This window comes from Ranitomeya variabilis, chromosome 3 (genome assembly GCF_051348905.1).
Source record: "Ranitomeya variabilis isolate aRanVar5 chromosome 3, aRanVar5.hap1, whole genome shotgun sequence".
NCBI classification, from domain to species: Eukaryota; Metazoa; Chordata; class Amphibia; order Anura; family Dendrobatidae; genus Ranitomeya; species Ranitomeya variabilis.
The window spans coordinates 776,012,354-776,022,224 of NC_135234.1; the positions used below are offsets into that span (position 1 = coordinate 776,012,354).

General features: G+C 44.8%; 1 protein-coding gene across 2 annotated transcripts in view; it reads left to right on the forward strand.

The window, feature by feature from the left end:
- LOC143817459 (uncharacterized) overlaps positions 1-2,945 on the forward strand; it is a 277,468-nt gene extending 274,523 nt beyond the window's left edge. The window contains exons 6-7 of one of the 2 annotated variants that reach the window (XM_077298888.1): positions 350-407; positions 1,618-2,928. In XM_077298888.1, the coding sequence (XP_077155003.1) occupies positions 350-407; positions 1,618-2,648 (1,089 nt within the window). In that variant the 3' untranslated portion in view covers positions 2,649-2,928. Of the gene's footprint in view, positions 1-349; positions 408-1,617 lie in introns of both variants that reach the window. The other variant, XM_077298889.1, reaches the window with a different exon arrangement.
- Positions 2,946-9,871: the final 6,926 nt, after the last annotated feature.

The window sequence follows — 9,871 nt, forward strand, 5'->3', positions numbered from 1 at the left end:
AGAGTACAAATACAAGGAGGACACGCAGCACTCTGCCAAGATGCCTCGAGATAGTGATTATAGATGCAAAGACCATAGCCTGAGTGTTGCGTGTCCTCCTTGTTCTAGTCCAGTTTGTACTCTGGATCCAATTATATAAAGAAGTTTTCATCATTTGTTGAGAACCATAACTGCTCAGTATGTGGATTATCTCAGATTGCTGCTCTTTGTTATCGAGCACCACCATGACATTTATAACTTGTTGAAGCTTATCCCCTGGAATTCATTGAGCTGACACCAGCGAGTAGCACAGACCATATTTGTCTATATTGGAATTTTATTTCTAATGTCTTACGTGGGATCCTTGCAGGAAAGTCATGGTGGAATGATGAGTGGATGCGAAAAACCCTTAACCATGTCGGAGAATGGTAAGAGAGCCTTTCATAAACTCAATGTTTGCCTAAATATCCTCCCTAATATCCAATGGAGGAAATGTGCATGACATAAAATCTGCTGATCTTATTGAATTCCTCATCCAGTGTGTTGTCAGCTGATATTAAGATGTTCTTTTACTACAAGGCTCAGAGAAAATTATCAGATTTTTTCAGGCTGGGGATGTAGACTGTATGGAGAAAAATATTGGACATGTCTTAATCATTGAATTTGGGTTTTTCATTCAGTTCCAATTGACCATGGGGGTATAAATCCTGCCCGTTTGCATCCCACGTCGCCCCATACCATGTAAATAATGTCAGGCACCATTGCCCCTTGTTGTATAACCTCAGGCCCTTCCATGCCTTTACGAAAAAATGACAGAATGGCTGGTCTTAAAGAGCTCTCTGATACCAATGCAGTCCTGTAATAAGAGCCATTGGTCTAACAAGTCCGTTCATTACACTTCTTCCCTTCTACATTGGGAAAGTGCAGACAGCACCTTGGAATAGCAGAGACGTGTAAGCTGGCAGGTACATGCAGCAGCAGAGATGACGGTGTTGACCACACCAGGAGTAGCTGAGACAAGTAAGCTGACAGATACCTTGATCCAGCAGAGTAGAGCTGAGTTGGGAGTGTGAACTAGATGGTACTTGGCTGTGGCAGAGCCACATGGGAAATATAATATATGATATGTTGCTGCCATACTCACCTGTTGCCTATAAGCTTGCCTTTTGTACTTATATGCCAACTAGAACCTATTGAGGGCATCCAGCAGCACAGACGTTTTGCCCATTTATATAGCGATATGAAGACTGAAGCAGTTATTAATTGGAATCTATTAATAAATAATAATAATTTTTATATAGCGCTAACATATTCTGCAGCGCTTTACAGTTTGCACACATTATCGTTGCTGTCCCTGTTGGGGCTCACAATCTAAATTCCCTATCAGTATGTCTTTGGAATGTGGGAGGAAACCCGTGCAAACACGGAGAAAACATACAGATTTGCAGATGTTGTCCTTAGTGGGGCTTGAACCCAGGACTCCAGCGCTGCAAGGCTGTTGTGCTATCCACTGCGCCACCGTGCTGCCCCCTGACAACAATCAGACAGTTTACGGAGACTGACTGAATTTTCTTAAATCTCGTTAGAAATTTTACTAATACTAATTATGACTAAATATTTTTTCTTCTTTTTTTTCAGGTGAAGACTGGATGAAAAGGTCCCATAAGAATCACCATTCATGTTCTTATGATGAAGTAGTAGATAATCAATCACAGATTGGAAAAAGTAGCACTGAAAAAACACTTGATAAAATATTATCATGTTCTGAATGTGGAAAAAAGAAATCTAACCTTCACAAACATGAAAGACAATATTCTTGTTCAGAATGCGGGAGGTGTTTTACCCAGAAATCAAGTCTTGTTGTACATCAGAGAATTCATACAGGGGAGAGGCCATTCTCATGTTCAGAGTGTGGGAAATGTTTTACTCAGAAATCAGATCTTGTTGGGCATCAGAGAATTCACACAGGGGAGAAGCCATTTTCATGTACTAAATGTGGGAAGTGTTTTGCTCACAGATCAAATATTATAGAACATTTGAGAACTCACACAGGGGAAAAGCCGTTTTCGTGCTCGGAATGTGACAAAAGTTTCATCAGTAAATCAGATCTTGTTAAACATCAGAGATGGCACACAGGGGAGAGGCCATATTCATGTCCTGAATGTGGAAAAGGATTTGTGCAAAAGTCAAATCTTATAAACCATCTAGGAATTCACACAGGGGAGAAACCGTATTCTTGCTCCGAATGTGGGAAATGCTTTTTGGCTAAAGGTCATCTTGAGAGACATCAGAAAAGCCACACAGGGGAGAAGCCATTTTCATGTGTGACATGTGGAAAATGCTATGTGCGTAAGGAAGCTCTTGAGATACATCAGAGAGTTCACACAGGGGAGAAGCCATTTTCATGTCCTAAATGTCAAAAGTGTTTTAGTCAGAAATCACATTTTAATGAACATCTAAGAAGTCACACAGGGGAGAAGCCGTTTTCATGCTCTGAATGCGGGAAATGTTTTACCCATAAAGCCATTCTTCTTGAACATCTGAGAACGCACACAGGGGAGAAGCCATTTTCATGCTCAGATTGTGGGAAATGTTTTAACCGTAAATCACACCTTGTTAAACATCAGAAGTTACACAAGGGAGAAGACATATTAATGTTCACATTGTAGGACACTTGGCAGGTGTATGGTTATGAGAAGAAATGAGAACAAAAGGTTCTGCCAATGATGTTTTGTTTTTGTGACACTCACTGTGTCATAAAACTGTAACTTTATTCTATTCTCTGGAGAGTCCAAAATTATATTTTTGGTATTTTACTACTTATACAAAATACATTTAAAAAAATAAAAATGTGGTTTGCTAGAATATTAGAATTTTTTTTATCGTTTTCAAGGAAACTTACAAAACCCTTTTTTTAAAGTGAAAACAAAGAATTATGTTAAAGGTGATTAGAAATGTTAATATTCTAATAATATAATATTCTCTTTATTCAGGTCCCTAGGGGTTTCCTAGTTTCCCACATTTTTCCTTGCACTCAAAAATTTCAGTTTCACTGCACTTGTTAGGCTGCCATAACACTAGCAGTATTTGGTCAGTATTTTACATCAGTATTTGTAAGCCAAAACCAGGAGTGGGTGATAAATGCAGAAGTGGTGCATATGTTTCTTTTATACTTTTCCTCTAATTGTTCCACTCCTGGTTTTGGCTTACAGATACTGATATAAAATACTGACCAAATACTGCTAGTGTGACGGCACCCTTATACTGCATGAGCGTGCGCTAATTCACGACACTTCGGACATTTCCATCAAGACATCTGCCACGACCGGGTGACTGTCTTGTTCTGCCTTTAGCCCCAACTCTTTCTTCGCTTTACACTCTTCCAGACCCCTGGCCAAGATGGGCATTGGCAGCTTCACCTCGTTACCACTCTGGCACTGCTGCGGTAAGTCTGCGACTACCACCTTTTTCTCTTGTAGAGGACCTCTTAATGCTTCTCTGAGCACTTCCACATCTTCCCTTAGGGCCTTGGTCATGGTTGCCACATTGACAAGTGACCTCTGACCTCAGACGCCTCTTTCTCCAAGGCACCCACTCGGCACTCAGCAGCCTGTCTCCGAAGCTCCTCTTGCTTCATACAGGCTTCTGTTGTGTCCTGGATCCTCCTTAAGTCACTTCCTCCAACCTCTGGATTGGTTGAGCTTCCATCACTTGAGGAGGTATTTGCTTCAGGACCTACTCCTTTGGTCCTTCCACCCCTGCACCCTCGGTCTTCACCTGGGACTCAGTATTGGCATCTTCGGACCTCTATTGGGTCATCTCACCTTTTCCTGTCTCCACAGTTTCGGGCCTATGACAAGACTGTTCTCTGTGACTGTCGTGGATTCGCGCTCCATCAGCGCTCTCCAGGTTTTCCTTTAGATCAGCACCACCAACTGACCGTTCATCCAACTCCAACCTAGCGGTTGCTACGGGCAACGACACATCACCTTCCTTCCCGATCTCTTCAGCGTCTGAAAGACAACTCACATGGGAGGTAGAAATACACGACCTTCTAATATCAGCCGGAGTCACTTGAACAATTTCTTTGTGGCCCTTGTTCCTCCGGCGATGCGAGGACTTGCCTTCCTTGTGGGGCTCTTCTTTTCTGTACTCCCTTACATTCTCAGAGTCACAGTCACCCCCGGAGTCTGTGTCATACCCCACAGTGTGGTGAACCCTCAAGTCACTCTCTAACCGGGTGTCTGCTCCGCTCTTTTTAACTACCACATCAGCATCAGCCATACTGTTGCACACTTCAGGGGACCTCAGGTCAGTAAGCTAGGCAGACGCATCCTTTCCTCTGGTCATCCGTATGTCCTATCCATCGGTTTTGGGAGGTATTACTGCCACCGTTGTGTCACTAAGTTGGACCTGTCCACCATTTTCCTTTGTCATGCCTACCTTAGGACTGTCAACTCTAGGGGGCGCATTCTGTACATTACTACCTCCTATACACATTATCTCTACAGAGACTTTCCCTTTTATCCACCAATCCCACAAGGCTTCCAAGTCCTGATCTATTACCATAGTATACAGTTAGTCCAGGGCTACCGTCACTTCGTGGTATGTGGATCCCTCAGTCGCGTCAATGTAGAGGTAGGCTGTCAAACGTCCTTTAACGTCCCCACCAGAGTGATTCACTCTCGACCCCGTTCCCCATGCAGCCGGAAGGGGCACTGTAGTGCCAGTTCACTGACCGAACTATCCACATATAGCATGGGCCTGCATAGCAGGAACTTCGCTGTTCCCGGCACATTCACCGCCACCCCTTTTTGGGCCACCGCCCCTTTTTGGGACTCCGCCCCCTTTTGGGCTATTATCCCTGTTTGGGTTACCACCCCTTTTGGGACTCCACCCTTTTTGGGCAACTATCCCTGTTTGGGTTACCGCCCCTTTTGGGACTCCACCCCTTTTGGGCAACTATCCCTATTCAGGTTACCACCCACTTTTAGGGATACCACCCCTTTTAGGGACACCACTCCTTCCCTGGGGTACACCCTGTGGACTTCCCACGGTACTCTCAGGCCCAAGTTCGCACAGTATGCCAAAATGTCTCTGGGCTTGCACTGGCCCTTTAAGAGTTTGTACGACCTGGACCACCAATGATTTTATGACACCTCACCAGCTCCTGCAGGCACTGCCACAGCTCCTGCTGCAGTCACAAACCACTGGCACCTCCGACTGCCGATCACAAGCCGCTGCTGCTGCCACTGCAGCTCTGCTGCTGCAGAACCTCTTGCTTCAACTGCAGCTCCCCGCCACAAGGCTCTGCACCACAGACTTCGTGGACTCGACGATCCACAGCACTCTTCGTAACCCCGCCGAGTTACAGCCAGACACTTGCAAGCTTCGTGGACCCACTGATCCACAGCAAACTTCGTAACCCTCCTGAGTTACAGCAATCACCTCCACACGTGCTTTGTGGACCGTTGCCCGCAGTCTAGCATCATATGTGAGATAGCGCTTACCGTATGTGTTGGGGACACTCACTTATAGCATGGTATTCAGTCACACAAGCACAAGTTTCCACTTAAATAGTCTATCCGGTTTATTTTATGCAGCATAAACCAGGTCATGCACAGTTCATTATATACATTTTATACGGCTTCAACTCATAGTCACTAAAAACGTCGGACTTCTCACTTCTACCAGTTACCATGGGTGACCGTACGCCCAACAGTTCATCAATGTCCATGGAACACAAGCACCAACAGTCTGTTCCCCTGGCAGATACTTCCCTGCGGTTATAATAGCCCCCTTCCCGGGTGTTACCTTTCTGGAGCTCCTGCTCCCCACACTGACCTCCCGTCAGTCCTCTCTCCTGGGGAGTTGCCTTATGGGGATCACTGTCCTTGCGACTAGGGCACTCCCGACAGTCCAGACCCTACGAAGGTCAGTAGCTCCCCAATGCAATGCCTTCATAGACTCTGCACATTCGGCCTTTCAGCGTGCTCTTCAGGACGTCCGTCCCCACTTGGGACCATCCAACACACAGGCCACCAGGTCCCAAAGCCTCACCATGTGCTCTTCAGGGAGATAGCACTCCCAACACATAGGCTTTTCCAGGACCTTGTACATGGACCATGCAGATCCAAACACTCTCCAACATGTGACCACACCATGGTCACATTATAAACCTGTAACCCCACCCCCTGGGTGGGAGGTGTGTGTGGTTAGCCAGTCCCGCCCTGCTCTCCGACTAACCCTGCAAGCCTCCCTTTTAACTATACAAATACTTGTGGGACTATAGGTCCCAGAACAACAATACTACAGGCTTACAGAGCAGACTCCCTCTGCGACACATACTGGCCATTTGCAATCATGCTGGAGACTGCTTCATTGTCACCATTGCAGATATGCCTCCATGCGTATCCTGAGGAGCACATACAGTGCCCCCTAGCTGCAGCAGGGGTCACTGCATCACAATATATATAAAAATTTATGACGTCTAATTATTAACTTAAACACCATTGCAATATATGAAAACAGCAGCAAAAGTACCTTCACCATCCCACTTATAGAGACTCAAACATAAGCAGCTGCCCCCAACACCTAATAATACTGACTGTCCCTTTTCCTGAGGGGACTCAGGTATATAACAAAAAAAGGGTCAGTGGTATAAAAAAGGGCTAAGGCTAAGTCCACATTTGCGTATGTGTCCGCAGCGTATTCTCTGCATGCACAAACACACCTGCAAACCCATGTGTCCACAGCATTTTTATCCGCATGCTCTTACGCATGATGTCAAAAAACGCTGCGATTGCATGTGTTTTTGCTTGTGTTTGCGTTGTTTATGTGCATGCATTACAGTATTTCCCAATGGGCGTGGCTTATGGGTTTTCTATATATACAGACACTGCACGACAGAAATTCACTCCTTTGGATGCTGGATGCTGCTGCAAGATGGAGAGCGTGGAGAGCTTCAATATGAATCTGGATTTATCTTTGAAATTGGCTTTTGCTGTGTCTTGTGAGGAAGAAAGGAGAAGAGAAAGACAGAGAAGACGTCGTCGCTTTTGGCAACACCCCATTGTTGAACTCCAACAGAGTTGGAGTCTACCACTCATTGTACACAGAGAATCGTGAAAACCCAGGAAAGTTTTTGGACTATACTAGGATGTCGCCACACAGCTTCGATGATTTGCTGCAACATTTCCGAGGATACATCAGCAGGCAGGACACCCAACTTCGTACCGCAATTCCTGCTGAGGAACGTCTGTTGGAGACCACAAGGTATGTAATTTTGAACAACAAATACCTGTCATTACTATTATTGTTAGAAAAGCCATGTACTGATTTATTTATGCCTGTGTCTGGTCCGCAAATTCCTGGCTACGGGAGAGACTTTAAAATTTCTACATTTTCAGTTTCGAATTGGACTGTCCACCATTTCTGGGATTGTTGGAGACACCTGCCGTGCATTGTGTGATGTTGACTTCCTCCCCCAACCCACAGCTGAACTCTGGATGAAAAATGCAGCAAAATTCTATGAAGTTTGTAATTTTCCTAACTGTGTGGGGGCTGTGGACAGCAAACATATTCAGATTCCAAAACCTGCAGGAAGTGGATCTGAGTACTTAAATTATAAAAAATACTTTTCTATTGTTCTGATTGCAATTGCGGATGCTGAATGTCGATTTGTCAGCATTGACGTTGGATCATTTGGACGAGGAAATGATTCACAGACATTCAAAAACTCGGACATAGGACAACGATTGTATGGGAATGATTTTAATTTTCCCCTCATCAACCTCTTCCTAACAGTGAAGGACCGCCAATGCCATTTGTTATTCTTGGTGATGAGGTCTTTCAAATGTCTGGCGACCTCCTAAAACTGTACTCAAATCGGGACTTGAGTCACACACAAAGGATTTTCAACTACCGACTGACAAGGGCACGAAGAACTGTGGAGTGTGCCTTTGATTTGCTAGCATCTAAATGGCGCAATTTGGGCACAGCCATAAATCTCAAAATAGAGACAATTGATGAGGTTGTGAAAGCATGTGTTGTTCTGCATAACTACATCCTGTCAAAAGAGCAACCCCACTTTAAACTTGAGGAAACTGTTAATACCACATTGCAGGATTATTAACATCACCCTCACAGGACTACAGTGGAAGTTGCCCAAATGAGGGATAAATTTGCTGCCTATTTTGATTCTGATAGTGCACGTGTGTCATGGCAAGATGAAATGGTTTAACCTGTAAATAAAATGTACCTGTAATGTTATGTACCTGTAAGGTTATGTACCTGTAATGTTTTCTGACTCTAATATTAACACCTTGAATGTAACGTGTATTATAAAGACCTTAACTGATACACCCCTTCATACTTCACTGAACAATACACACATGGATAAATAAAGAGAAAAAGAAAACAAAATGAGACCGGTATTGTGAATTAAAACAATTTTTACTAACAGAAATAAAAAATTTACAGTTTATTTAATAAAAAAGGAAAAATGATTAATTACTTTCGGGGTCTGTGGGAGGGAGTAACATGGTGGACCAGGGGGGTGTCAGGCTGTGGTTGCACATTAGGAGTGGTTGGGAAAGTGTAAGACAATTGGAGGACCGGGTCAGACACATTAGGGGAAGACACATTGGGGGAAGAGGACACATTAGGAGTGGAAAACAAGTTGGAAGGGATTGACACATTAGAAGGGAAAGAAAGAAGCGAAGGTGTGGACAGACTAGAAAACACAGACACATTAGGAGGTGAGGGTTGAGGGGGTGCAGGTAATTTTTTTTCCAGGTTTTTCTCCTACGGGACTTGTTTTTTTCTGTTAATTTTTTCCCTGGTTCTGCGTTGGTGTAGAAGTGTGGGCTGCTGCACTCGGCATGATGGTGGAACAGGACGGCTGGGCTGCTGCACTCGGCTGTGTGGTGGTGGATGTGGATGGCTGGGCTGCTGCACTCGGCTGCGTGGTGGGGGCTGTGGATGGCTGGGCTGCTGCACTCAGCTGCATGGTGAAGCTGGGTATTCTTGGCAGTGTTGTAATGTCCAGTAGTGGTGGTGGTAGATAAGTCCCTTGGCGAGTCGGTGATGGCGGATTCTGCCACAAATGCTGTCCTGGAGCTTGTTGCCTTGTTGGGAAAGAACTTTGTGCCTGCTGCTGATATTGGGACCGCTGCATGGCCTCGGTATAAGCATCCTGACAGGCCTTCATCACAAACAGCTGGAGATTAGGACTAAGGTTTTCCGTCATGCCCCATTCTATAGTGGAAAAATAATGTCGTGTTGGTCTATTAAGGTCGCCTTCCAGGTGGTCAAGGCGTTTGTGGACTTCCTGTAAGAGTGTGTTCACATGAGTGAACCCACTCTCCATCCTATCCACAACCGCCTTCATTCCAGCCTGGAAGACCGAGCTTAAGTGAATAAACTCGGGGATGACTGACCTCTCCCAAGCCCTCTGCCGCTGCCGAGCAGACCCAAGTAAAGTAGTTGCAGAGAGCTGGGAGAGGGGAAAACCAGAAGCACTCCGTCTTTCCTCTTCAGCAACCTGAGGCCGACGACCCTGGGAAGAATCATGTCCACTTGACTGCTCCTACTCTTCAAAAGTGTCAGGTACCTGTAAAGAAAATACATGATTTTACACATGTCTAGTATTGACAGTCAATACATACCAATCAGTAAATCAAATGTGATTACATAATCAGTGTCATGGGCACTTTCGGAACCTTCAGTGGAAGACATGTTGAGCAGGCAGCAGTCAAGTGAAACACTAGAGAGAAAAAAAAAGACAAATGTAACTTGTTAAAAGCAAAACACAATTTAGCCAAAAACAAAAAAAAAAGAAAAGAGCACCAATACTTACATTACAGGCAGTAGTCCAAGCACACAGCAGGCA